The following is a 26,701-nucleotide window of genomic DNA, read 5'->3' as shown; positions in this document are numbered from 1 at the left end:
AAAAGAGCAAATGTATACACGAAAGTAATATTCGAAAAAAGCTTGCTGAAAAAACAGATATTCGCAAAAAGCCTTCCACATTACTAGTCACAGAAATACAAAATGTTTAAGGAGAGTAAATTAATTGGGAGTGTACAGTGGTATATCCCGTAATTAAGGAGAATAATGACGGGTTTTATATATCTAAAAAATCAATAGAAAGCAGAAAAAAAGAAGAAGTATAGCTTTCTCTAGTCAGAATCTGCCTTTTGGTCTCTTTCTTCTCTCTCGCTCGCTCGCTTTAAGCTGCGTAGTATAGATCATGCCATGTCTCTCTAGCTAGATTCTCTGTGTTTCAATTCCTCTCGAAGAGTTTAATTCAGCATCCAGAAGAACATATTTGAATCCTTTTACATTTGATTGAAACGGCGCTTTTTGTTCTACTGTTTGGATCGATTTGAATCTAAATTGGAGCTGAAGAAGCTGCTCTGGCTTCGAATTTGAATCCAAGATCGACGATCAAAGTGATGTGATGTGGAGTGGATTTCGTGATTGCACGAGGTCTATTGATTTGAGCTTGACGACTAGTGTGAATTTTTTTTGAGGTTTTCTCGGCTCAAGGGGTTTGCTACTGAGGAATTTTGTTTATGTCGAGGAACGGACGAATGACGCCGTCGGATCTTAGTAGAGCCGGTCCAGTGACGAGGGATATTGAGCAGGTTTTTTTTGGTCTTGTTTATGATTCCAATTCTACTGAATTGTTAGGTTTTCTGTGGAACAAATCCTTTGTTAGGAAGGTTAAGAGAAGGTTATTTTCTTAGGCGTGGCTTAAACTTTGAAAATTAGATTTGGGATTCTTGGTTAGTGTGACTGGTTTTAGCTAAAGATTGAGCTCTATTCCACTTTTGGAGTCTCCAAGCTTGACTCTAGCTATATATTGGAGAACAAAAATGCACTTCATGTTTTTTTCCTAGCAGTTAATCTATTTTAGGTGCAATTTCTCAGGATATAGTTATTGCTCATCTCTATTTAAGACCATTTCAGTTTTATTATATAGCTGTATCTAAAGCTGAAATCACCCCTTGCCAATATACTTCACCTGCTTTATTTACGGAAACTATTTTTTTTTATCAATTGGCTCAGGCTATCACTGCTCTTAAAAAAGGAGCTTATTTGCTTAAGTATGGCAGAAGGGGAAAGCCTAAGTTCTGTCCATTTCGCCTTTCGAATGTAAGTTGTGTTGATATCATTTTCTTTTACTCTTATGTAAGAGTCTGTAGAGTCCTTTTGTTTCGTTATATTTTCTCTCTGCTGCTTCCTGCTGTGTGCAGCTTCTTGTTGTTCTGTGTCAAGTAAATAGTCTGTCCTGTAACTTTCAGGATGAATCTGTTTTGATATGGTTTTCTGGGAAGGAGGAAAAACATTTGAAGCTAAGTCATGTTTCCAGGATCATCTCTGGGCAGCGCACTGTAAGTTTTGACATCCGTAGACATGTCATTTAATCTTTCCTTAAGCTGGCTATTAAATGTTCAGAATAAGTTCGTTAGACTAGTATTATCCATTTTTCGATGCGTTTATATGGTTGGATATCTGATAAGAGTATCTTCTTCTGGTTGTGTCTGAGCTCTACTGTCATGATTGTGAGTAGGATGGCCTCCTAATGTGATCTGAATTGTTGTTTATGATTTTTCCAAGTGGTGTATGTTATGCACAAGGCTCTTTTCTTAGAGTCGTTTTATCAACATAAACTCAAATGAAGATTACGTGCTTATGCTATGTTTGATTGGATTCATCATTTTTTTTCATTTCACTTCAGCGTGGCAGGTCAATCTTGATTTGACTTTGCATGTTTCATGCATCATTTGCATGAGCCAGTTTCCATAGTCGTAGGTTGCATATTTGGACCTTGCATATCTAGTGTGATATTCTGACAAGTCTTGCAATGGTGTTTCTCTTGCAGCCTATTTTTCAGAGATATCCACGTCCTGAGAAGGAATATCAATCGTTCTCGCTAATATATGACGAGAGGTCACTGGATTTGGTGAGCTTTTTCTTATAGTATATTCTTTTCCTAATTTCCTCTATGAAATCATTATTCCATCATTTAAATGCCTGTTATTATTGAAAGTTCATTAATTAGGTGTCAGAATTTCATTTCATAGATATGCAAGGATAAAGATGAGGCTGAAGTGTGGTTTAGTGGTCTAAAAGCCTTGATATCCCGTTGTCATCAACGGAAATGGAGGACCGAATCGAGAAGTGATGGAACGCCATCCGAAGCTAATAGTCCGAGAACATATACCCGGAGAAGCTCCCCTTTACATTCTCCATTTAGTAGCAATGAAAGTTTCCAGAAGGTACTAGAATGAAATATTCCAATTCATTTTGTGCATTACTTAACTAAGGTAATATTTCTCTTACCTTTCAGGAGGGCTCAAATCACCTTCGTCTTCACAGTCCATATGAGAGCCCGCCTAAGAATGGCGTTGACAAGGCATTTTCAGACATGTCGTTGTATGCAGTTCCTCCAAAAGGTTTTTTCCCCCCAGGTTCGGCAACTATGTCAGTTCACTCTTTGTCATCTGGAGGCTCAGATACGCTACATGGTCACATGAAAGGAATGGGTATGGATGCTTTTAGAGTTAGTCTGTCAAGTGCGATTAGTTCGTCGAGCCATGGTTCTGGTCATGATGATGGAGACACATTGGGAGACGTTTTCATGTGGGGAGAAGGAATAGGCGAAGGTGTTTTGGGTGGTGGAAACCACAGAGTTGGAAGTTCGTTGGAGATCAAAATGGATTCCTTACTGCCAAAAGCTTTAGAGTCTACTATAGTACTTGATGTCCAGAATATTGCTTGCGGTGGACAACATGCTGTCCTTGTAACAAAACAAGGAGAAAGTTTTTCTTGGGGAGAGGAATCTGAAGGTAGGCTTGGCCATGGTGTGGATTCCAATGTTCAACATCCAAAGCTCATTGATGCCCTCAATACCACAAATATTGAGCTTGTAGCATGTGGTGAATACCATAGTTGTGCAGTTACTCTATCGGGGGATTTGTATACCTGGGGTAAAGGAGATTTTGGTATTCTGGGACATGGAAATGAAGTCAGTCACTGGGTCCCCAAAAGAGTAAATTTTCTGATGGAAGGGATACATGTATCATCCATCGCTTGTGGGCCTTACCACACAGCTGTTGTGACTTCCGCTGGGCAGTTGTTTACTTTTGGTGATGGGACCTTTGGTGTTTTGGGCCATGGAGACAGGAAAAGTGTTTTCATACCTAGAGAGGTAGACTCCTTGAAAGGTCTTCGCACTGTTCGGGCAGCCTGTGGTGTATGGCACACAGCCGCAGTTGTAGAAGTCATGGTTGGGAGCTCGAGCTCTAGTAACTGCTCTTCAGGAAAGCTCTTTACATGGGGTGATGGTGACAAGAGTCGTCTTGGTCATGGTGACAAAGAACCAAAACTTGTGCCTACCTGTGTTGCAGCTCTTGTAGAACCTAATTTTTGTCAAGTTGCGTGTGGACATAGCCTAACAGTTGCACTTACAACATCGGGCCACGTCTATACTATGGGCAGTCCTGTTTATGGTCAGCTTGGAAACCCACATGCAGATGGAAAGGTTCCAACCCGTGTCGACGGCAAACTTCACAAGAGTTTTGTCGAAGAGATTGCTTGCGGTGCTTATCATGTTGCAGTTTTAACTTCAAGGACTGAGGTTTACACTTGGGGAAAAGGATCAAATGGTAGACTAGGCCATGGGGATGCAGATGATCGAAATTCCCCCACATTGGTTGAGTCGCTGAAGGATAAACAGGTGAAAAGTATTGCATGTGGTTCTAACTTCACCGCAGCTGTCTGTCTTCACAAGTGGGCATCAGGGATGGACCAGTCCATGTGTTCAGGTTGCCGTCAGCCTTTCAATTTCAAGAGAAAGCGGCACAATTGCTATAACTGTGGACTTGTGTTTTGCCATTCTTGCAGTAATAAAAAGTCCCTGAAGGCTTGTATGGCACCAAACCCTAACAAACCATATCGAGTGTGTGATAGGTGTTTCAACAAATTGAAAAAGGCCATGGAAACGGATCCATCATCTCATTCTTCTTTGAGTCGAAGAGAAAGTGTCAACCAAGGATCAGATGCAATTGACAGAGATGAGAAGTTGGATACTAGATCCGACGGACAGCTAGCTAGATTCTCATTGTTGGAGCCCATGAGGCAAGTGGACAGTCGATCCAAGAAAAATAAGAAATATGAATTCAATAGTAGTCGTGTCTCACCAATACCGAGTGGGGGCTCGCACCGGGGTTCACTAAACATAACCAAGTCTTTTAATCCAACTTTCGGATCATCAAAGAAATTCTTCTCAGCTTCAGTTCCTGGTTCCCGAATTGCGTCCCGGGCAACTTCACCAATATCAAGACGTCCTAGCCCACCTCGGTCAACAACGCCAACTCCCACTCTTTCAGGACTAACTACACCAAAAATTGTCGTGGATGATACCAAGAGAAGCAATGATAACCTAAGCCAAGAGGTGGTTATGCTAAGATCTCAAGTAAGCTGCTTTCCACGCTTTAATTCTTGTTCCTTACTCCTGTGTATTTAGGAAAAAAACATAGCTGGTGAGATTGTGCTATTTTGTTTCATTAACATATCGTTTCATTCTTTGCAATTTGACTCCTTTTGCGAACTCAGTAGTAAATGATTTCACAGGTTGAAAATCTTACACGGAAGGCACAACTTCAAGAAGTTGAACTGGAAAGAACAACCAAACAGCTAAAGGAGGCACTAGCAATTGCTAGTGAAGAATCAGCGAGATGCAAGGCAGCAAAAGAAGTGATCAAATCACTTACCGCTCAAGTAAATTCCAAAGTTTCCTCTCTGCTGTTAAAATGAATGAAAATGCTCTATGCAACTTACTGATTTTCTCAATAAAACATGCAGTTGAAAGACATGGCTGAAAGACTACCTGTTGGATCAGCTCGGACTGTCAAGTCTCCGTCTCTCAATTCATTTGGTTCCAGTCCTGATTACGCTGCCCCTTCTTCTAACACCTTAAACCGTCCAAACAGTCGAGAAACTGATTCTGATAGCCTAACCACCGTCCCAATGTTTTCAAATGGGACCAGCACACCTGTTTTCGATAGTGGAAGTTACCGACAGCAAGCTAATCATGCTGCTGAAGCGATAAATAGAATCAGCACACGATCAAAAGAAAGTGAACCCCGTAACGAAAATGAATGGGTTGAACAAGATGAACCTGGTGTGTACATCACTCTCACAGCCTTAGCTGGAGGTGCAAGGGATCTCAAACGTGTCCGTTTCAGGTACCAGAATGCTTTTTTTTTGTTTTATAGTCTTAGCTGGAATGTTTGGATGCTCCTTTTTATTGGTTATGAAATGAGCTTAATCCGAGGATGTCTTTGATGGCAGCCGGAAGCGGTTTAGTGAGAAACAAGCAGAAGAATGGTGGGCAGAGAACAGAGGAAGAGTTTACGAACAATACAATGTACGCATAGTAGTTGATAAATCCAGTGTGGGTGTAGGAAGTGAAGACTTGGGTCATTAATATTCTTCGCTAACCCCTGATAACACAGAAAACCCTGAGTTTCCCACTCATCTATTCTTTTTTAGTTTCTGTCTACGGGTTTCATAGGTTTATTTGGGGATTATAACCAAGAGAGAAAATAGTTTTCATCATAGTTTGGGTGTTTTTCATATGTAAATTCTTTTGTAAATTCCACAAGCATACATTGTTTCGTTCTTTGTCTCGATAAATGTTATTATTTGATGTTGAAATTCAAACAGCATTAATGGTATGGTGTCAGTGCGAGCTTATACATTTTAGATGTCTATGGGCAAATTTAAATGATATGCTTCTTAACATCATAATACTGTATTTTTTTAATAGGCTTCTTTTTTTAACAAAATCATTTAATGCCCCTTTGGTATATACAAATTATTACGAATGCTATCTTAAATGCAATTAATTTTGTATCAAAATCTATTTTCAGATTCATTCTTTTGACATCATGAATTTCTCATGACGGAATACAATTAGCATGTTGATACCATTGGAAAGTACATTTTAGTAATGAATTTAACACGTTACCTTTTTGTTTGATACACCAATACTCTTTATTCCTGGTCAACCACTAATACCGTTTACATATATGTAAGATAAATTTATCTTATACGATAAACTCAGCAAAATCAAACAATTAATGACCAACCAAAAAGAATTAGATACACAGGTTTTGAAGAGTTGCACCAACCTCTGCCTACCACATTAAACACTTGTTTCTTTTGTTGGTCGACCAATTCTGAAAAAAAAGTTTTACTCATACATAAAAAGCATTAGTAGACCTTTTTGATATGAAGAAGAACAACAATACTCATACCATGGCTTCCTGCTTCCACCCTTCTGCTATGGCTACAAGCCACCGCGAGGAAGACTCCATCATTCTTTTCTCAGCATCAAACTCTCCTGATGAATTCTCCTCTGCTTCCTCTTCCTTTTCTTCTTCACCACTCCCAACCCCTAACCGCTACTCTTTAACCGTCACTAACCTATCCTACACCATCAATCACACCCCAATACTCAATTCCGTTTCATTAGCTGCTGAATCCTCTAAAATCCTAGCCGTGGTTGGACCGAGTGGAACAGGAAAATCCACTCTTTTAAAGATCATTTCAGGAAGAGTGAACCACAAGGCACTAGATCCGTCTTCCGCGGTTTTGATGAACAATCGTAAAATCACTGACTATAACCAACTACGAAGGCTATGCGGGTTTGTCCCGCAGGACGATGACCTACTGCCTCTACTTACCGTGAAAGAGACGTTAATGTATAGCGCCAAATTCAGTTTGAGAGATTCAACGGCTAAGGAAAGAGAAGAGAGAGTGGAGAGCTTGTTGAGTGATCTCGGTCTTGTTCTCGTCCAAGACAGCTTCGTGGGAGAAGGAGACGAAGAGGATCGTGGCGTTTCGGGTGGAGAGAGGAAGAGAGTCTCTATAGCCGTTGAGATGATTCGTGATCCACCAATTCTGCTTCTTGACGAACCAACCTCTGGTTTGGATAGTCGAAACTCGCTTCAGGTTGTTGAGCTTTTGGCTACTATGGCGAAATCCAAACAGAGAACCGTCCTCTTCTCCATCCACCAACCAAGTTATAGGATCCTCGATTACATCTCCGATTACCTGATTCTTTCTCGCGGATCGGTTATCCACTTGGGAAGTCTTGAACATCTCGAGGACTCGATAGCGAAACTAGGGTTTCAGATTCCAGAACAGCTGAATCCTATAGAATTCGCCATGGAAATAGTTGAGTCCTTGAGAACTTTTAAGCCAAACTCGGTAGCTGTCGTAGAATCATCATCAATGTGGCCTGAAAACAACGAAAACGATGGGATTATCTCTAAGAAAGAAGCGTTTCGTGTCCTAGACGTCACCGAGATCTCATACCTCTGCTCAAGATTCTGCAAGATCATCTATAGAACAAAGCAGTTGTTCCTGGCGCGAACAATGCAAGCGGTTGTAGCTGGATTAGGTCTAGGTAGCGTCTACACAAGACTCAAGCGTGACGAAGAAGGCGTTGCAGAGCGGCTTGGACTCTTTGCCTTCAGCTTAAGCTTCCTCCTCTCTTCAACAGTCGAAGCACTTCCCATTTACCTCCGAGAACGTCGCGTTCTGATGAAAGAATCATCTCGTGGATCCTACCGAATCTCATCCTACATGATAGCCAACACCATCGCATTTGTACCGTTCCTCTTCGTTGTATCTCTCCTCTTCTCCATCCCAGTCTACTGGATCGTAGGCCTAAACCCATCGATTCAAGCCTTCTCCTTCTTTGTCCTCTGCGTCTGGCTCATCATTCTCATGGCCAGTTCTCTGGTGCTTTTCCTCAGCGCTGTTTCTCCTGACTTCATCTCTGGTAACTCCCTCATATGCACTGTTCTTGGAGCCTTCTTCCTCTTCTCCGGCTACTTTATCCCAAAAGAGAAGATCCCAAAACCATGGATGTTCATGTACTATGTGTCCTTGTACCGTTACCCGCTGGAGTCTATGGTGGTGAATGAGTACTGGAGCATGCGAGAGGAATGCTTCTCCAGTGGGAACATGGGCTGCTTGATGACCGGAGAGGATGTGTTGAAGGAGAGAGGGCTTGACAAGGATACGAGATGGATCAACGTCGGGATCATGCTTGCCTTTTTCGTTTTTTATCGAATCCTCTGCTGGGGTATTCTACTCAGGAAGGCTTCCAAGTCAACCCATTAAAGATTTCATTGTATAGGGAGAACTGTATTCAGTCTTCTATGTTCATATACAATTACAACTTCTTTTTAACATTTTTCGACATCAGTTTTATCAAGTTCATTTGTAGCAGCATTGGCATATTACAGATTTCAAAATGCCAAGGGAGTAAAATGAGCCTGTAAATGAAGTGAAATTATGTATAAAATCCGACCTTTAAAATCAAAGGTATTCTCACAGATCTTCAAGAGGAGGAAGTATTTCAACACCAAATCATGTTTTATCACATGAGTCCCTTTTTTATTCATTGCAAAGTTTCACACACCTTATGATGGTTCAACTTAAAACGACACAGCAAAACAGAGACAAGTTTGAGACAAGCATAGAATATAGAGGAAATAAAAGTAAAGCAACCCAAGAGAGAGAGAGATAGCTGCAAGAGGACGGACAGCTACACAGTCATACGCAAGAAGAAAAGAAAACAGCAAACAACTGCTTCAGATATCGAGAGTGAGCCACATGCTACGTATGTTCCTTTCTTATTCATAAGGTTTAACATCTCCACCTCAAGTAGCACGAGAAAGGCACTTTACTCCTATCAATTCCACAGAACCATTCATTCTTGTTACCACATATCTCTTCACCAACATGAGCTGTGTCCTGAATCTATCATCAATAAACATTGGTGATTTGTATGAGTGCCTACGCATGTGTAAACAAGGAACTGCAATACTAGCTTAAAGAAAACGATGAAAAGGACCAACCCGTCAGGTAGGAAGTGCCCCACAAGAAGCCAAGGCCACAAAGACTCCAACTAGAGACTTCAGCAGAACAAGGATCAGTTGGAGTTAGGTAGCAATAAACGTTGCGTAACACTCACCTGCATCATTCCCAATTACCTAGATCAACACTAATAACAATAAGATAGTTTACAAAGTATTTGATAATGCAAAGGAGCTTTATGTTTGCTCTTACCGTGTTACTCTTCCATTCTGATCTCACACAAAGTGACGACTCGACCAAGTCGACTGTCCTTGATATTGCTCGGGGAGTTGAGTTGACTGATGGTTTTTGTCCACAAAGTTATCTTTCTGAGGGTTCTGGAAATAAGGAAAATCTGCTTGGACCTGTGAAGTTGGAACTTGTTTTCCAGGAAACGGAAAGTTGGCAGGCCCGTTCAGTCCATTGCCAGTACTACCCAAGTGTTCTGGTTTCCCAGAGGTGGCGTAATTCAAAGAACTGTTCAGCCCAACGCCTCGAGAAGATTGAGCTTGGTATCCATCCAACCAGCTGTAATCATCAACCGGTAGGTGGTTGTTGCCAGACAATTCCGAACCAGGTGCTGGCTCCTTTTGCAGCTTAGCTGGGACAGAGTTAAACCCAGGCGGAGGGCCAAGATGCCTGAAGGCTCTACTGATTGGATTTTTCTTTGCTAATGAAGATTGGACGCCCAGGCCATCAGCAACAACTCCGGATGATAAAACAGGATCAATTTTGGGTGGGAATACAGCTTCAGGTGTTCTTGACTGAGAATATGGCATACCACCCATACCATTGCCATTGTAAGACTGGTGGACGGGTAATGAGTGTGCAGGGTAATAGGAAACTCCATGATTTCCTTGCATCTCATTCCTCATTACATGACCATTACCCAGCTGAGCAAACCCAGATAGGCTACTAGCAAGAGAAGCAGCTTCTTCGGGTGACCACTTGCTACCACCACCAAAGGAAGTAGATTGCGAGTGGGCCGGTGAAACATGTGAAACCTGAGCTTGAGTTTGTTGAAAGTGCACAACCCGTGATGGCAGTGGTTGTGCGACCTGTGATTGTATTGGCTGAAGTCGAGAAGCAGCTAGTGATTGGGCTGGCTGAGGATTCACTGCCTGCGTCTGAACTTGTTGCATATGCATAGCTTGAGACTGGGTTGATGTCAGAAGAAGTCCCAGAAGGTTAGCACCAACAGATGCAGGTACTTGAACCTGCGTCTGAACTTGTTGCATATGCATAGCTTGAGACTGGGTTGATGGCTGTAGAGGTCCCAGAAGGTTAGCACCAACAGATGCAGGCACTTGAATACTCGCATTGCCTCTAGCTTGCAGAATTTGATTTTCATGAAAAGCTACATCAGATCCACTTAAAGCTTTAAAGTCCCCCATAGTAGTAACTTGATCAGATTTCCTGAAGCCTCCACTAGGAACATATATTTGGTCAGAAGCCTCTTTCCTCTTTTCAGTAACAAGCGGCTTGAAAACAATTACTTCATCATCATCATCTTCCTCACCCATATAAATCTGTTGATCAAGCTGCATTATTGGCGAGTTATGATCTATCATTACCTGGTTATCTTGCAAAGCATTACAAGCTTTAGGTGGGCTTGAATGAGAATCCAGAAAGTCATCTGCCGGTTTTACACCAACAAGAAACTTCTTCTTCTTTGAATCAAAATATACATGATTCTGATCAACTTTGATCACACTGGTCAAAGCTTTCCCTGCTGCAAAGATCCTCTTTATACGAGCTTTCTTTTCCTTGGGACCTTCAGTTCCAAACGAATGTTTCCTTGAGAAGTTGAGAATCGTCTGAGCTGGAAGCAGTGGCAAGAATCCTCTTAGTTCATAGTCCTCCCATAGTGCAAGCCGGTTTTCAGTTTCTCTTTCATCATACAAGCTCATGTTTGAGAAGCAAGTCTCGTCTTCGACATCATCAATAAACGTAGGTCCAAGCGATAAGACTTGATTGAAGAAGACAACAAACTGGTTCCAAAAGCTATTTCTTACAGCAGTCTGTCTATCATCGGGATCACTTCCCAGTGCAATGTCAGGACAACAGGCCAACCATTCAACAAAAACTAAGACACCAGGCAAAAAGTAACTCGACGAAGGATCTCCCAGTTGCACACACTTCTCTATTACGAGTCCAAGTAACTCGAAACTAGCTGTTAAGGAGTTTCTGGCAGGCTCAACACGCTGTACAATCTCTGCATATGACTGACCTTCTGTCTCTTTCTTTGAGTTATGAACACTAAATATAAGCATTGTCACGACTCTAACAATGAAAAGTGCGCTGTCACTGGTGTCTATGCCCAAAGTCAGCTCTTTAGCTGAGCCCAAAGAAATCACCTCTCGTAAACTGCTGCTAGTGGAGGCAAGAACATCAAAGAATGTCTCCAGGCTGTGAAGACAAGTGATAGGTATTATACCAGAGAGCCGGTATCAGAATCTAGAACAAAATAATTCAGAAAAATTTACCTTGTTCGGGTAAAAAGAATCCCATTGAGATGAACAAATCTAATGCTGAATGCTTTGAGCATCTCATTTGCAATAGTTACTTTATCCTTCTCAGGACCAGCTACCAAGGTCGCATCTTTCAATGAAATATCTGCACCTTTCCCTCTTCCTTTACCAGTCAGCCTCTTGGATGAGTCTTTGGAGGGCACAAACAATTTTTCATAACTCTGACGATTCTGCTCAAAGAGAGAAAGATACATTATATTTGGATGATAAAAAAGTGAAAGAATAATCACACTCTTACGCCAAGCCACTAAAATAATAATGAAACAGGAACTTTTTAGTTAACCTTATCAAAAGCAACAATCAAGTTGTCACGGGCAGTTGGGAAAGGATACTCCACAGCCAAACTTCGGAAATAACGATATGTTGTTACAAACTCATCCCTCGAATAAGAAGCAACTATTGCAAGCTGAGACATTAAGTTAATCTAGTCAGAAAAAATGTATTCCATAGTTGTACGAAATATAAAATAACATGAGAAAGAGGGGAAAACAAGGGAATCACCTGATGATGTGGGTTTCCACTGGCTGGCCATAGAGAAGCTGCTTGCAAATAGTAACTTGAAGCAGAAGCATACTGTCTGCTCCTGGAATCCCCCTCTGCATACATTCCTTTATACCGAGCCAGATCACCAAGGTATATTAAGCAACGATGACAAGATTTCAAGGCTTTTTGAACTTCTGCTAACTCTTTTCCATCTTTATCAGACAAATTTTGACTCTGTTGATCCTCAGAAAAAGAACCCAGGGGAAGGCCATACTTTGATCTAATTTTTAAGATCATGTCATGGTAAAACCCAGTTGCTTCTGAAAGGAATGTTCTGAACTGCAGCTTGAGTTGTGCAATTTGTTCTGCTTTAGAAGGACCCTTGACATTTTGCGCTGCTGTCGAGGTACTAGAAGCCAATACACGATTGATGTGTAATCTAAAATATTCAATCCGTTTGTAATGCAACTGCCACAGAGGAATTTCAATGTTGTGCTGCTCAGAAAAGGTATGACTTTCAAGAATTATTGCTTCATACTTCTCACGTAAGAGCTGCAACAAATTTGGGTCAGGTGGATTTCCAGCCTTCTGACGCTTGTTTGCTAACTCAGCAATCTGCAAAGTAAGCATCTATAGTCAATACAACGTCGTCCCAAAATCTTACAAAGATATAGGGTCAAGTGAATTGACAAAACGACCTTATACATCCCCAACAAATAAACTAAGATTGCATCCCTAAGAGATATGTTAAATCACTCCAAAAACAAGAACAAACCAAATTGAGAAATGTAAGTGTAGTAGAGAGAGAACCTCATCATATATGGACTTGGCTCGCTCCCATGAAGAGGAAGCAGTAGTTTTATCCATCTGTAAAGTCATCATCCATCAAATGTTTCAATGTTATTTCATATGTAACCTGCAATAAGATAAGAAAGCCAAAACCTTATCATCTAAAACAAAGTAATAAAACAGCCGAGCTAAAATCGTCTAAAGTGTTTGGAGCTTTATACTAAAGAACAGAGACAAGTCAAACCCTTGAATTGGAATAAAGACCATTGACATAAAATCAAAACGATTGCACCAGTGATCAAACGCCGATTTCAAAAGAGTAAAAGAACACATGAATCACAAAGACCCTTCATATCAGAATCGTTTTGCCTATAATCATCAATCATAAACTATTACCCGCAAGACGAGAAGCGAAATCAAAGCAGAATCAGGATCGAATTCAAAAAGGGCAAGCATACAAAAGAAACCCTATTCCCAAGATTTTTAATTTTGAAGAAAAAAAAAACGACGAGATAAGAAGAAAACAACCAAATTCTCGAAATTAGGAATAAAGGGAAGAAATCTAACCGGAATTAACAGATCTGCGGGGATGGGCTATGCGACCAGAAGCATCGGAATGAAAAATCGGTGAGAAGAGAGAAAAACTAGGGTTTTTTTTTCCGCGAGAGAGAGGAAAAAAAAAATAGAGACGGTGAAGATTGTATAAGGTCGACTTTTGCTTATATATAAAAACAATAGAGAGGACATATAAATAGTGAACAATGAATATTAAGAAGAAGAAAAAAAAAAGGATTGTCCAAGTGTTTTCTTTCTCGCTATTGGTTTAGTCAAACGGAGAATGTTGCCTTACGGGATTTGATGAACGTCGTCGTTTCTTAGTCTTTTCTTTTCAAAGATTTGACATCAAAGATTTTTGGACTTCTTTATTACTACTTGTTCTCAAACACATTGGTTGTGATTTACTAGTCGAGACAATCTGCATAATGTTTAACAAACAGGTAAAATTACTAGGAGAATGATTGAAATCTCGGTTGTTTAGTGTTCGTACATCTTGTTGGATGAGTTATACTTGTTTTTCGTAGTGAATGATACATAATTATTTATAGTAAGTTAAGATATATGTGTGGTGTGTTATTTGAATTTCGCGGGTTTTTTTTTTAACTTCTTCCAACGGTATTTAATATTTCTTTTTATTCCTTATATATTAATTGAGAAGCATTTTAAAAAAATAACCATACTTTTATGTATCATTAAGGAAAATGTCACGCTGACATGTCGTTCTCACATTGCTTCTCAATCCATTTAATTAAACACCCAACATAATATTTACGAATTTGTCATTAGTTTTACTTCTATTTATTTTTTTAAATTAATTTATGCTTTTCATTCAATTATTAAAATGAAAATTCAATTAAAATATATGATTAAGAGATATAAATCTATACAAAATAGAGTATCTAATATTTTATATCTATTAATATAACAAGATATACATAATAAATCATGATAAACATAAACATTAATACATAAATAAATATTTCACTAATTTTGATAATTAATTAATACACCATTATTTATCTAATAATAATCAATTATATTGCGGGTATTAAATAATTATACATAAAAGTTATCAATTATACATAAAAGTTATTAAATAATTTTTTCTACCCCGCACTATGTGCGGATATTATCTAGTTGTATTGTGATGGCGATTTAAAAATTAAGCCCTCCCACATAAGAGGAAAATGAAAATGTAATACTGTATATGTTAAAATTCCACATTAATGTAAATATCTATGTTTATGCTTTTATGATTTTTTTTAAAAAATAATGTATTTATGATAAGATTTCATTCCCCTTTTTAAGACAGATTTTCTTCCTTTTTTAAACATCTTGTTTTAGGATTTTTATGTTTAGTTGATTTGAATTGATATAAAATCAATAATCAATAAGATTTTATTAATTTATTCATTTAGTAATTGGACATATGTCAACTTCCCATACTCTGATGAGATCTCACATAAAGGTTCTCTAACTTTCATAGAATATATATATATATATATATATATATATATATATATATATGTTTTTTTAAAAAATTGGTTTTAAACTTTGATAGAATAGATTAATATAATATTGTTGTATATCCAGGTTTGATGTAACTGAATCATGTAAATACATTATTGGCTACAAATGAAAATTAAGAGACTTTCAGTTGTAATTGGCTTGGTCAGAAACTCAAGAGCATAAAGAGACTAACATATCAATACAGCTTTAGAGTTAACACATATGAACAAACCTCACGTAACAAAAAAAATTGCATTACAAAATACCTTTATATACACACAAGACTGTTGCCCAAAAGAATAAGGTCATTATAGTCTTCTGGGGGAGAAAATGAGTAGAGCAAATGCTAACATCATTAATCAATCACCAAAAGGATATACAGAACAAATAGAGCCTTTTCTTCTTCTTTTTTTCTCATGTTGTTAGTTCCAAGGTGGAGATGATGGCCGGTGTATGAAATCTTGGGAAGATGAGCCGCCGTAGTTAAGGTCGAGGTTCTGGAGCTGCTCCATGAGCTGCGAACGTCTTTCCTTGAAGAAATCAAGACGTGTTGTTAACTCTACCAGAGCTGCTGATGCAGCAGCTGACGGATGATTAAGCCTTGGGTACTCTGTTATCTGCAAAACCTCAAGCATGTTAGTGTGCAATGTCATTGCTTAAGATGTTTCCTTAGAATTTTTAAGAGCAGTCAGCTTTAATTTGCTAGGCAGAAAGCGATCGTGCATGTCTCTGTAGTTACTATTGAAACCAGGTAAGGCCAATCACAGAATTGCACACAATACTACGCAACCCAAAAGTGAAGGGAATGATAATAACAAGGAGCAAAAGGTCTTACATCTAATACTCTTGAAGTCGACGGAATAGATGGAGAATCTATGGATGAGAGCTTGTCCACGGATATCTTTCCAGACTCTTCACTGATTTTAGAGTCAGTTGTGTTTGTTGATTCTGGTATTTGTTTACGAGATGGTTGCCTGCTATTGCCAACACCAAAAGATCCTGCCCCTTTACTATTTCTCCACTCCGCTCCCAGTACATTCTCCTGTAGGCCAAACAGTAAATTCTATAGGTTTGATCTAAACTATGAAAGATGATGATTGATGACAGAAATATCAGTAAGAAGTACCTCGTGTCTTTGTTTCCTTTCATGATTTACATAGGCAAGAGTGGAATCAAAATCTTGCTGAAGAAACCTTCTGCGGAAATACATAACATGGTATTAGAGAAGAAACACAGATGTGAACCAATCATAGTACAAGATATGTTGTGCAAAGGTTACTTCAAACATAATTCTCACAGCTGTACTGAGTTGAAGATTAATGCTGGATAAGTTAATCTGAGATATTTGTTAAACATCTTCACTAGCTAAAGAAACAAGCCAGTAATTCAAGCATAAAAGATTTACAGAAATAAGGGTAAGTTATCACAAAAAATAACTTGGACTACAAGCTCCTCAGTGTGAGGAAACAGGGATAGTGATACAACTCACTTTTGAGGATTGTGATTCTGGAGATACTGATGAGTATCACGTGCATCTGAGAAGGAACCAAAATGAGTCTGACGTTGCTGGTTAAGCTGATGGTGAAGTTCTGCAACTTTCTGCTTCAGCCTGGCCACATCAGCCTCAGCAAGAGCAATTTCCTCAAGCTCAGCCCTTGTCTTCAAATACTTGGATTGTAAGTATTTTTTACGAGCTAATTGTTATAAAGAAAGATACCATTTCCTTAAAATGTATACTTACTTTTGAATCTACACCATGTGAACTGAATTGTCCAGAAGACATGCTCAAACCAACCTCCAGTGCTGCTCGGAGATCTCTTTCAGCTTGCAGCTGCTCTTGTAATCTTGACACCTAAATAAGTATTTTTCATCAAATCAGAAGAAGATTCCTTTGACATTAGGATTAATAGTGGAGAGACGAGATTTATAAACACTGATAGTTTTAAAGAGAAATTCTTTACATCTTGTTCAAGCGACAAACGACGTTCATGCAGTGCTTGTTTCCTTCTCTCCAAGCTAGCCTGTAATATTGCATTACCTCTGGCCTATAACAATAACGGTGACCAGTGTTAATGACTTTATGAAGGCAAAGAATAATATTTCAGCAGTAGATGATTACCTCCTTTGCAATTCGTTGTCGCAGTTCATTTTTTGTGGTCTCGAGCCTCTGTATAGCAAGCCTACAAACAATGAACCAATTAGCAGTACAAAAACACCAAGCTAGTGTAATCTTCGATTCAAGCATTTACCAAAGAGATGAAGTAGTAGTATAGATAATCAAAGTATTTCAAGCAAAGGAAACATTTAAACTTGAAAACTTATGGATAGATAATCACAGTAAATGATAGTTTTGCTAAGAAAATCAAGAAGTTGCCTATGAATACACTAGCTAGAAGAAAATATATATATGGAGATGGAGAATACACCCAAGAGTTAAAGCCTTACTCGTCTTCTCCTGAAGAATCAAAAGACCCATCTGTGGATATCTTTCTGGCCTGAGACAAACAAAGAGAAGAAAATATTATTCCGTTGGCTCATTATCTCCATATGATTCAACAAAGGTGTGACACTTCTATCAAATTGGAGAAAAAGGGTTTTGTCTAATGCATCCAATTATATATGAACTAATGGACCAAATCTGCCGCGTGTACAGAATCAGAAGTACTTGATAAAGATAAGAAAACACATACACTGCCTCGACCCCAGAATGTTGCGCGTTTTGCATGAACAGAGGAGGGTGTGCCCTTATTCACGGATTTCGCGCTTGGTGATTCAAGACCAGGAGCAGCCAAAGTATTCCCATGAGTGGGTACATTTAGACCCGTCCCTGATTGTTGATAAGACTCACTAACATGTGCGAGACACGAGTTTACTCCGTATTTTGTTGGATCATCGCCTATCTGCTCTCCAGCTTGTTGATCCGTGGAATTGACAAAAGGATTTCTCATAAGATGATCTGTTCGTATGTTTGAATTACATCTTGGGCCATTTGTGTCTCTTGGTGATTCAATATCAGAGTCATCAGCAACAAATCCCTACAAAGAATGTTTTCAGCAATCATGAAATAACTATTTTGTCCAACCTTTCTTCTTAGCTGCCAAAAATTGCCGACTCTGGTTCATCGAAAAATAGCACTGGAAAAGGAAAAATATACAGTAGCTACACCTAAAAACATATTCCAAATTCCTGAATTATACTTCCCTAACTTAAAGGCATTTTGGTATATCATCAACTATACAAATAAATGTTTCATGTAAACTTGGATGGATGCATGAGTATATTGAAGGGAGAGATACTGGCCAAAGGAGAAATTACCTTGTATTCATAGAGATCGCTGCCTGTGCAACCGCTGCTCTCACTCATTTTTCCACTCAATGCACGGTCATTATCGTCATCAGTCACTGGTTCAACTTCATTATCTGCATTGTGATATCCATTTTTCATGTTGTTGTCATCATCACTTGAATCATCAGGCCCACTATTTCCAATATGTGATTCAGTTGATATAGAACATCTTTGAATATTTTCTTCCTGAAATTGCAAATAAGCATATAAGACATACACCATTGATGAAGGTTGAATGAAACTATCAGAGTGCGTCTTACATCGAAAATACTTCCATAATCCTCCAGAAGAACTGTAATGATGGCTTGAGCATTGTTGGCAGCATTAGCAGCAGCAAGAAGCTGAGCAGAATTGTCTTCACCACCATCAAAATCGTCCTCTAAATCACATTCACCAGCCAGAAGAGGACGTAGGAGCAGAGGAGCCATGCAAGCAGCTACAGCATTTGGGTTCATTCGATTTTCGTGGGAATGAGACGAGATAGTATGCATCATTTTCAGAATTCTGAGGGTACAAAGAAAATATGTAAGGGTGTAAGAAAACACCTTATAAATCTCGAGCACTCTTACTCATAAAAAGACACAAGGAATTCATCTGGCCGATAGACGCAGACTTGGTAGAAACAAGTAATCTCAACTTTAACATCTAATATTTAATCTAATCTATAAACTGTTAGCAATGTGAAACAGGCTATTAGCTCAAAACAACCCGAAGGAAGATCTGGAAACATACCGTTGTAGTAGACGTCTATTAGGTTCCGGAAATGTTTCCGCTATAGCAGAGCGCAATGAACTAATGCGAGCCTCCTTAGACTCGATTCCTGATCCAGCAAAACCAATTAAGAGGACGTTAACTTCACAGAAGTTCAGTCAGATCTCCAGGAATTCTTTAACAGAAGACCCACACAAGTATGACTTAATCAAAGGAAGGAAACGATGGTAAGGGAACTCACTGTAAGCTTCCAACAGGGCAGTACAACAAGATGCTGAAACCGGAGAAGAAGGCAACTCCCTCAATACATGCTGAATGTAAAATGAAACTGCCTTAGTATTGTAACAATGCACAGACTTTCAGAATAAGAAGTTGAGAAGAAACTACCTTAATGCAGTCTCCAACAACATGTGGATCTTCATCAAAAGTGAACTCCGTTTTGCCTAGGTTTCATTTGAAGTGGAAGAGGGGAAAAAATATAAATTGTTTTTTAGAGAGAGCACATACAAGGGAAGTCTAAGAACATATTATATATTAGCTTAACAAGATGTGCCTAAACTTAATCCAGAGAGAAATCAGTAAGCAGTTTATAGGTACCCTGTTCATATTCTTGAACTCTACGTTCCACCTCTTCCACATCAGCAGACTGTCTTAATATCCCTTCAATTTTAGTTCCTGTTCAAAGAAAAGAAATACATCAAGTTTCAACCGTTGCAACAAATAGTACAACAGATTGAATGAGATAACAGAATCATGGAACAAATGTTAAAACTTTTACTGAAATAAATACTTTCCACGTATTAAGTACGCTGACAAAACTATGGACACATGTTGATCTAAAAGCGAATAACCCCAGCAAAGTAATTTGGGGAACACCAGGTAATCAATAAAGCTTGGTGATAGCTATTGATATTTTCTTAAGAACGTACCATACTTCTCAATAAACTGAAGAGCTTTCTCAAGGAATGATGGGCTTCCATCAATATCTTCCAGAGCAAGTAAGATTGGTCTTCCAACAACCAAGGATTTTAATGGACGCTTCTCCCGCCCTAACAATTATGGACCATAAAGGTAGAATGACGCATAGATGATGGAAAGTAAACTATTATTAAGGCAGAAATATACATAAGAAATAAAGGCATAAATATTGTGTATATGTAAGGCACTTAGGCCAAAGCTGTAACATGGACTAGAACAAAAATTGATGAAAAGAACCTTCAATAGCCTCGTTAGTTTCAGCACGGAATATTCCATTCTGACCCATGATGAGTGCTGCATTAGGGGCTTGTGCAAGAGCCTGCTCAAGAGCAGTTTTCCACTCGTACAAATCTTCAAATGTCTCAGCCTGCAACATCCAAAATTAGTAACAAAAATATATTCACAGAACCATCTTAAACGACTTGAAACTCGTTCTTAGAGTAGGTATTTCAAATTTTATGATGATGATGAATCACCTTAAGAGTGAAAGCTCTCCCATCACGCCCATCTGGAAATAATACCGTCAACAGTTTTTTATCCTCTCTCACCACAACACTGAAAACAAACAAAAAAAATCACTGTAAGTTCAATTATTCCATGAAATTTTATAATCGACGAGCAGTATCCTGCATACCTTCCAGAGTTATTCAAGTCGATTCCTCCCAGAGTTAAGTTAACTTCACCACCCTTTTGTGGTAGTGTACCCTGTGAAAAATTAGTTAAATAGCTCAATATATATGATTATCAAGAATCTTATCATACAATACATTAACAAAATAAGTCAAATACACATTTAAAATCAACTGTGCAAAAAGGCAGTATGGTTGTGAATACTAACAGGGTCATTTTTGAAGAAAACCAAAGAAGTCCGTGTGAGGATGAACCAGCGTTTCTTCCAAGACGTCCAACCCAATCCTATTGAGCAGAATACCAAAATAAAATGTTTAATGGATTATGATATCACAATAGCCTCAGGGAATTGAAAAAATGAGCAAGTATAGTGAAATGTGACAATATAGGGAGGTGAAAAATGTCACACGGATACCTTTAGATGATATGAAAAGTGGACCACTCTTGAAAACCTGTCAAATAATCGTGAGTTACATAATATTAGTAACGATCATCAGTTTAGTATCAAACTTAGATTTTGACAAACTAGAGAATATAGATAGTCCCAGAGACAAGTAAAATTCAGTAAAATTCTCTTAATTGTTTCAGTTTATATTGGTAACCCGACATGCACAAATATATAAACAATTCAAAACCTCTGCCTAATCACTAGGAAAGTCATCAAGCTTCTCTTTTGATGTTACGGAAATGTACTCAACACAGATATTGGAGTGTTTTGCTAAAACTTCAATGAGCGATCAAACCAATAGGGCTTCCATGAACAGCTAATCAAAGCTTGTCTCACAACTAATGTGTATCAGGAGAATCCTATAACAACCGCTGCCTGATAATACGGACATTGAAATCTACAAACTCCAATTTTCTTATAAAAGATTAAAACTTTAGCAATCATTTTCATACTTTGTCCTATTTTTAGCGATTTCGGACAATTAAAAACATAGAAACAACAATACAAGTAAATTTCTGAATTTCACTCAGCAAAAACCCCAAAGAAACCTCCATTACCGTATTAGAAGCTGAACCTCGTGGCCGCTCCAAAGCCGCTAAAGAAGCCTCCATTGCCTCAACAGCATAATCTCCAGATCCAACCTCGAAACGAAACCCAGCTAAATTCGACAAATCCTGCTCCAATTGGGTTTCAATTTCACCCTCTTTCGATACAAACAATTGAAAACGACAACAGCTACAAACAATTCACCCAAAACCCAAATCTCCGCACAGGCCTCAAAGAACCAGCATCAACACCATTAAAGCCGTCGCAGAAAGCTCTCTCTGGTTATTCCGTCGAACGCTAGATGTGTAATAGCAGAGAGGTATTAGCAAAGAGATAGAGAGAAAAGAAGAAGGGGACATTGCTTTCCACCTACTTCTGCTGTGTTATGTGAGAGAGAGAGAGTGGATGGGTCATGAGTGTCGGAGAAGTCACGGGTCGGGTCTGGTTCAACTTAAGTCTTATATATTTTAAAAATCAATCTAACCAATAACGATTTTCCACGTCAGCAACAGCTGGTATGATCTTGCTCCACTGGTCCAATTTAATAATTGGCGATTAGGTAAATAGGTGCTACTTCGATTAGTTAGAATGGATCCGAGCTACGACTCTCTGTAAAGTGTAAACGAACTACTCTACTTTTTGTATTTAATGTATAACTTATTGACTACTACTAATCTACTTGTTGTGTATAACAAAAATAAGACGACAACCATATATACAAGTATGATTTAATATGCTCAATTTTATTTCATTTTGGATCCAAATTTGTGTGGTACCCCATTGCAATTTGTTACACCAAATGTACGTGCTTTGAGAATCCTAGTAGAGATTGATTTTGAAGCATCATCCGCAACGCACATATGGAGTTTTGTCATTGTCAACACATCTTCTCACCTTACAATGGAGAGCATCCAGTCAGTAAGGAAACCATGGCTCTCTTCGCTACTGCTTAACATATGACTCTTCTTCAAAGGTAAATCGCAGCTTATCAAAACATCTACTTCTCTATCATCAACTCGATCATACGCTCCAAAATTATCGCCATCGTAGTCATAGTTCCAACAGTTTTTTTGGCAGGATGGTTTCTTAGCTTAATGAGCATAAGAGACCTATCACCTATGTAAGATGGACATAATTTGCTTCGGCTACTACACACAAGTTAGGCCCAATTACGTTTTTGGGTCAACTAGTCAAATAGCCCAAACAACATGATCAAAAAAGTTGGGTCAATGGTACAATGTTACGTTGAATTTCCATATATATAATAAAATACTATCTGAAAATACACGAAAACTATTATTCATTTGACGAAAATACCCTTTTGACACCCCAAAAGCCTCTGCTATTTTAATCACACTTCTCTAAACAGCTATGGAGTGCTCAAAAGAAATTGTGATACGCGAAAGAAAGAAAAAAATTACTTTCAACTAAAAGAAGCACACAGCACAAAAGAGGTAGTCTCGTTGTGATGTCAGTATAAAGCCAGTTGACGCAATTCCATCTCCCGATCGAACCTGTACAAACCATGGCAACAACGAGCTCCGACCGGTTAATCGCCGGTTTAACGGCGTCGATCGGCTCAATCGAATCTCGTTACGCAAATCCAGCTCAATCCGTTTCTCTAATCTGTCGAAATCAAATCAATGGCGCACCGCCTATCGTCTTGCGGTCCTCTCGAAGGTCCAGGCTGTGGTTAATCGAGGCGATTCCTCCGGCAAAGTCCTGGAACGGATCTAACGATGGCGACGAAGATATCAAGAAGTCAGACACTCGTAATTACGCGATCGGTGGAACCGGTGGTCACGCGGTCGCCGGAAAAGATGACAGAACGATGGAGATAGTAATAGCAGCGGCGACCACGGCGGCGCTGGGTGTCGGGAATCGCGTACTGTATAAGCTGGCTCTTATTCCTCTCAAGCAATATCCCTTCTTCCTCGCGCAACTCTCCACATTCGGGTAACAAATCTCTCTCTTCCTCACTCTCTTTGTAGAAATGGCTAATATTAGATTTCAGTTTTGGTTTTGAGATTTCGATTTCGATTTGTGGTCTCTTTTGATGATCTAGCATTCATTGTGTTCAATTGTTGGACCGTACGTTTGGAAAATGGAATCCCAGATATTCGTATGTAAAAATGTAATTATCACAAGATTCTCTCTTGGAACAAATGGGTCATAGTTGGCGACTTTTTTCAATTACTTTATCTTCACCTAAAATATTTTTATGCGCACTTTAAACGCTTTCTCACGTGCGAGTTGCTCTGCGTCACCTACGTGAGGCTATTCGTTTTTAATTAGTGAGTTAATTACTTTTTTGTTGGATCTGCGGTGAGTTTAATAAAGAGTTTTTTTAACGAAATTTATATCGTGCCTAATATTCTGAATTCATTTAACCAAGTGTAAATCACGTGTCTCACTATCTTTTGTATATGGGTCGTTGGTATGTTTTTTTTTATGTATGTGCAAGTTGGTATGTTGATTGTTGCCTTCTTGCATCAGATTTTTAAAATGTCGACTACTACTGAGAACAGGAAATTCTATTCACCGGTTTATACATTAGCAGTGACAGTTTATGAGATAGACGCATTAGATATCACTCTGGGACTGGAAGAAATGTAATGTATATATTGTAGAGAATGTATATGATTGTTTTGTGTTTGATGCATCCGAAATTTAGTCCATAGTAAAAATGTGACTTTGGCCGTGTAATTTGTGTTTTCACAGTTTTTGACCTATTCTACTGTTGAACTCCTCCTCTCATGATCTCGGACTTGTAGAAAGAGAAAGTAAGCTTGAAGTTTGTTCTAATTGTTCTTCAATGTGGATAAATCGCTGTCATGTTCATGCAATCGATTTCCTGGATGTATCTTGTTTCTATTTACACAAAAAACACAAATTTTATTTTGCTATGTCTTTTTTTGCAGGTATGTAGCTGTATACTTTTCGATTTTGTATTTCAGATACCGAGCTGGAATTGTTACAAAAGAGATGCTATCAGTTCCAAAACTTCCATTTTTAATTGTTGGCGTCTTGGAGTCTCTTGCTCTAGCTGCTGGGATGGCGGCCGCATGTAGGTTTACCCTTAAAGCTTCTTTCCCTTCCCATTTTCTACTGTAATTTTCAGTAGATGTTTAATTCATTTTTCGATGTAATTACAGCTAAAGAAATTATACATCTAAACACTACTGATGCATGAAAATCAATTCTTTTCATCTTACTTACCACTGTTGTTTTTCTTGACTCAGCAAATCTTTCTGGACCATCTACTACAGTTTTATCTCAGGTTAGAATCTGAAAACATTACTATCTCTTATCTTCCATAAGATCAAAGTACAACATTAATATTCCTAAATTTTTGTTCTGGTGTGTGAAAAGCTGCAAATTCTTCACTCAAACTTGATATTTTCTCTATTTCCTAGCTAGTTTGCTAAAAATATGGTTTCTTGTCTGAAAAATGTTTCAGAGTTAATTCTTGTCATTTATTTCTCTGCAGACATTTCTTGTCTGGCAAATTCTTTTCTCCATTATATTTCTCGGGAGGAGATATAGAATAAATCAAATATTGGGATGTACTCTTGTAGCATTTGGTGTAATCGTCAGTGTAGCAAGGTTCGCCAGCTTAATTAACTTGCTTGATACTATTTAAGTGACTTGGTTTCTTCTTTCCTTTTGTTAGACTTCTCAATCGACACAACGTAACCAGTTTTAACAAATTTCATCCATGTTGAGTTTATATACTACTTTCTCATCCATGTTCAGTGGGTCGGGTGCCGCTCATTCATTTAAAGATACAGGAATACTTTGGAGTCTTCTTATGGTGTTTTCTTTTCTGCTTCAAGGAGCAGATACAGTAATGAAGGTTTGTCAATCATTTTCTAATTAGGTCGCCAACTTCAAGATGTTGGGCTCTTCTCTTTAACGGTACATTTCATATCCTTGCAGGAAGTCATCTTTCTAGATAGCAAAAAGCGATTGAAGGTAATTATACCGCGGAACCCTTTAACAACATTCGCGAGTGTTGGATTCTGAAAGAAATCTGTTCTTATTATTACAGGGTGCTTCACTTGATTTGTTTGTTGTAAACTCATATGGTTCAATTTTCCAAGTAAGAATTCTTAGTGTAGCTCTTTTTTTTTAATTTACATTGAATGTGAATCTCTTTGATAGCTAATGTGCATCTTTTTGTGGTAAACCCAGGTCATATGCATTGCGTTGCTTCTTCCTTTTCTTTCAAAGCTTTGGGGCATACCGTTTAACCAACTACCGAGCTATATCAGAGACGGGGGTGCTTGCTTTCTAAATATTGGTTCTAGAATAACAGGTAGTTGATGCTAACGCTTTCTGCTCCAGTATCTCTGTTTTTTTCCTGTGTAACACGCCAATTTGGGTATGACACAGGATGCGAAGGGGCTCCCCTTCTTCCTGTAATGTTTGTCATGATGAACATGGCTTATAACATCTCTCTTCTACGCCTCATCAAGATTTCATCTGCAGTTGTGTCGTCTCTGGCATCCACCGTTTCAGGTACAAAACTTTGTCTCGTTGTAGCCTTGCCATGCTTTCATGGAAACCTACTTCTTCAGCGAATTAGTAATTACCAATGATATACCATCATCATCTATGTGATATCTTATAAGTCAACAATGCTGTACCAATCCTATAAACAACCAAACTTTTTTTGGTCATAAATTTTGGTGGAATGGCATAGGAGTTAGCATCATTTATAAGCAGAAGAGAAACATTTGTAATATACAGAACCTTGTTTGGCTTTGTCGATGCAGTGCCCATAGCGGTGTACTGTTTCACGCTTCCCCTACCATACCTTGGGGTGGCATCTACACTACCAAGGGGGTTTGTTGCAGGCACAATCATCCTTGTAGTCGGCATGCTTCTATATGCTTGGACACCATCTACTAACACTTCCGATTCAATTATCCCCTCACCCCCATCCACATAGCGGCAGGAAAATTGGTTTTTGTAACATTATTTGGTTTCCTTCTCTCTTCTCATCTTAGCATATGCTCTTTTTTTGTCAAATAAGAAATTTTTTTATGCATTCTTTACAAAAGAATGGTTAGTTTTCAGTTTTGCTTTTCAAAAACTATGCAGAGGATAATGTACTTTGTAATGATGTATATCAATTATCAACATATTTTTTGTCAACAGCATACAATTTGCGGAT

At 38.6% G+C, this 26,701-nt stretch overlaps 5 protein-coding genes across 16 annotated transcripts; 3 read left to right on the top strand and 2 right to left on the bottom strand.

Annotated features, from left to right (window-relative positions):
- Nucleotides 1-209: 209 nt before the first annotated feature.
- Nucleotides 210-5,868, top strand: AT5G19420 (Regulator of chromosome condensation (RCC1) family with FYVE zinc finger domain-containing protein). 3 transcript variants are annotated; one of them, NM_001203409.1, is made up of 11 exons: nt 251-540; nt 635-698; nt 860-940; nt 1,123-1,209; nt 1,359-1,448; nt 1,940-2,020; nt 2,142-2,336; nt 2,408-4,534; nt 4,693-4,839; nt 4,924-5,306; nt 5,413-5,855. In NM_001203409.1, exons 1-11 carry the CDS (start codon nt 512-514, stop codon nt 5,546-5,548), a joined length of 3,420 nt encoding a protein of 1,139 aa, NP_001190338.1. In that variant the 5' UTR covers nt 251-511; the 3' UTR covers nt 5,549-5,855. The 3 variants fall into 3 exon arrangements, with proteins under 3 accessions (NP_197443.3, NP_001330907.1, NP_001190338.1); NM_121947.4 differs by lacking the exon at nt 860-940 and having other exon boundaries at nt 210-698; nt 5,413-5,868; NM_001343600.1 differs by lacking the exon at nt 860-940 and having other exon boundaries at nt 242-698; nt 2,408-4,839.
- Nucleotides 5,869-6,315: 447 nt separating this feature from the next.
- On the top strand, nt 6,316-8,370 carry ABCG23 (ABC-2 type transporter family protein). Of its 2 annotated transcripts, none has more exons than NM_121946.2 (1): nt 6,316-8,271. In NM_121946.2, the coding sequence occupies exon 1, from the start codon at nt 6,355-6,357 to the stop codon at nt 8,254-8,256; it is 1,902 nt and encodes a 633-aa protein (NP_197442.2). In that variant the 5' UTR covers nt 6,316-6,354; the 3' UTR covers nt 8,257-8,271. The 2 variants fall into 2 exon arrangements, with proteins under 2 accessions (NP_197442.2, NP_001318598.1); NM_001343599.1 differs by having other exon boundaries at nt 6,366-8,370.
- A 41-nt stretch (nt 8,371-8,411) lies between these two features.
- SMG7 (Telomerase activating protein Est1) lies at nt 8,412-13,567 on the bottom strand. 5 transcript variants are annotated; one of them, NM_001343597.1, is made up of 9 exons: nt 13,365-13,567; nt 12,819-12,924; nt 12,027-12,623; nt 11,809-11,931; nt 11,481-11,695; nt 10,212-11,403; nt 9,208-10,115; nt 8,997-9,131; nt 8,412-8,898 (listed from the first exon to the last, which is right to left on the bottom strand). In NM_001343597.1, exons 2-7 carry the CDS (start codon nt 12,888-12,890, stop codon nt 9,231-9,233), a joined length of 3,084 nt encoding a protein of 1,027 aa, NP_001330788.1. In that variant the 5' UTR covers nt 12,891-12,924; nt 13,365-13,567; the 3' UTR covers nt 8,412-8,898; nt 8,997-9,131; nt 9,208-9,230. The 5 variants fall into 5 exon arrangements, with proteins under 5 accessions (NP_001330788.1, NP_001330789.1, NP_197441.3 ...); NM_001343598.1 differs by having other exon boundaries at nt 8,997-9,112; NM_121945.3 differs by having other exon boundaries at nt 8,478-8,898; nt 9,208-11,403; nt 13,365-13,490.
- Nucleotides 13,568-14,935: 1,368 nt separating this feature from the next.
- Nucleotides 14,936-21,964, bottom strand: AT5G19390 (Rho GTPase activation protein (RhoGAP) with PH domain-containing protein). 4 transcript variants are annotated; one of them, NM_180711.2, is made up of 23 exons: nt 21,896-21,955; nt 21,534-21,819; nt 20,944-20,980; nt 20,737-20,813; nt 20,533-20,603; nt 20,375-20,453; nt 20,136-20,265; nt 19,850-19,969; nt 19,518-19,595; nt 19,308-19,363; nt 19,162-19,231; nt 18,942-19,029; nt 18,470-18,713; nt 18,180-18,395; nt 17,555-17,899; nt 17,310-17,359; nt 16,984-17,044; nt 16,826-16,909; nt 16,606-16,716; nt 16,354-16,523; nt 15,991-16,060; nt 15,700-15,906; nt 15,010-15,481 (listed from the first exon to the last, which is right to left on the bottom strand). In NM_180711.2, exons 2-23 carry the CDS (start codon nt 21,585-21,587, stop codon nt 15,287-15,289), a joined length of 2,613 nt encoding a protein of 870 aa, NP_851042.2. In that variant the 5' UTR covers nt 21,588-21,819; nt 21,896-21,955; the 3' UTR covers nt 15,010-15,286. The 4 variants fall into 4 exon arrangements, with proteins under 4 accessions (NP_197440.2, NP_851042.2, NP_001031904.1 ...); NM_121944.3 differs by having other exon boundaries at nt 14,936-15,481; nt 21,534-21,964; NM_001036827.1 differs by having other exon boundaries at nt 15,010-15,474; nt 21,534-21,953.
- An 815-nt stretch (nt 21,965-22,779) lies between these two features.
- On the top strand, nt 22,780-26,686 carry CLT1 (CRT (chloroquine-resistance transporter)-like transporter 1). 2 transcript variants are annotated; one of them, NM_001161249.1, is made up of 12 exons: nt 22,901-23,478; nt 23,550-23,613; nt 24,019-24,134; nt 24,444-24,589; nt 24,765-24,802; nt 25,013-25,128; nt 25,279-25,378; nt 25,462-25,497; nt 25,574-25,624; nt 25,717-25,840; nt 25,918-26,043; nt 26,301-26,686. In NM_001161249.1, exons 1-12 carry the CDS (start codon nt 23,048-23,050, stop codon nt 26,474-26,476), a joined length of 1,524 nt encoding a protein of 507 aa, NP_001154721.1. In that variant the 5' UTR covers nt 22,901-23,047; the 3' UTR covers nt 26,477-26,686. The 2 variants fall into 2 exon arrangements, with proteins under 2 accessions (NP_568373.1, NP_001154721.1); NM_121943.3 differs by lacking the exons at nt 23,550-23,613; nt 24,019-24,134 and having other exon boundaries at nt 22,780-23,478; nt 26,301-26,681.
- Nucleotides 26,687-26,701: the final 15 nt, after the last annotated feature.

Source organism: Arabidopsis thaliana, chromosome 5, assembly GCF_000001735.4.
Source record: "Arabidopsis thaliana chromosome 5, partial sequence".
In the NCBI taxonomy this organism is placed as follows: Eukaryota; Viridiplantae; Streptophyta; class Magnoliopsida; order Brassicales; family Brassicaceae; genus Arabidopsis; species Arabidopsis thaliana.
Note: the sequence above shows the minus strand (reverse complement) of the source record. Positions and strands in the feature narration are given on the sequence as shown.

Coding starts and splice junctions, on each gene's coding strand:
- AT5G19420 (NM_001203409.1), top strand. CDS start 512: ATGTGGAGTGGATTTCGTGATTGCACGAG. Junction 1,210..1,358: donor GTCCATTTCGCCTTTCGAAT/GTAAGTTGTGTT, acceptor TGTAACTTTCAG/GATGAATCTGTTTTGATATG. Junction 5,307..5,412: donor CTCAAACGTGTCCGTTTCAG/GTACCAGAATGC, acceptor CTTTGATGGCAG/CCGGAAGCGGTTTAGTGAGA.
- ABCG23 (NM_121946.2), top strand. CDS start 6,355: ATGAAGAAGAACAACAATACTCATACCATGGCTTCCTGCTTCCACCCT.
- SMG7 (NM_001203407.2), bottom strand. CDS start 12,890: ATGATGACTTTACAGATGGATAAAACTACTGCTTCCTCTTCATGGGAG. Junction 11,932..12,026: donor GTGGAAACCCACATCATCAG/GTGATTCCCTTG, acceptor TTAATGTCTCAG/CTTGCAATAGTTGCTTCTTA. Junction 11,404..11,480: donor ATTCTTTTTACCCGAACAAG/GTAAATTTTTCT, acceptor TTGTCTTCACAG/CCTGGAGACATTCTTTGATG.
- AT5G19390 (NM_121944.3), bottom strand. CDS start 21,587: ATGGAGGCTTCTTTAGCGGCTTTGGAGCGGCCACGAGGTTCAGCTTCT. Junction 20,981..21,533: donor GAGGTTCAGCTTCTAATACG/GTAATGGAGGTT, acceptor ATTATTTGACAG/GTTTTCAAGAGTGGTCCACT. Junction 20,454..20,532: donor GACTTGAATAACTCTGGAAG/GTATGCAGGATA, acceptor GTTTGTTTTCAG/TGTTGTGGTGAGAGAGGATA.
- CLT1 (NM_001161249.1), top strand. CDS start 23,048: ATGGCAACAACGAGCTCCGACCGGTTAATCGCCGGTTTAACGGCGTCG. Junction 23,614..24,018: donor TTGTGTTCAATTGTTGGACC/GTACGTTTGGAA, acceptor TTCTTGCATCAG/ATTTTTAAAATGTCGACTAC. Junction 24,803..25,012: donor CTACTACAGTTTTATCTCAG/GTTAGAATCTGA, acceptor ATTTCTCTGCAG/ACATTTCTTGTCTGGCAAAT.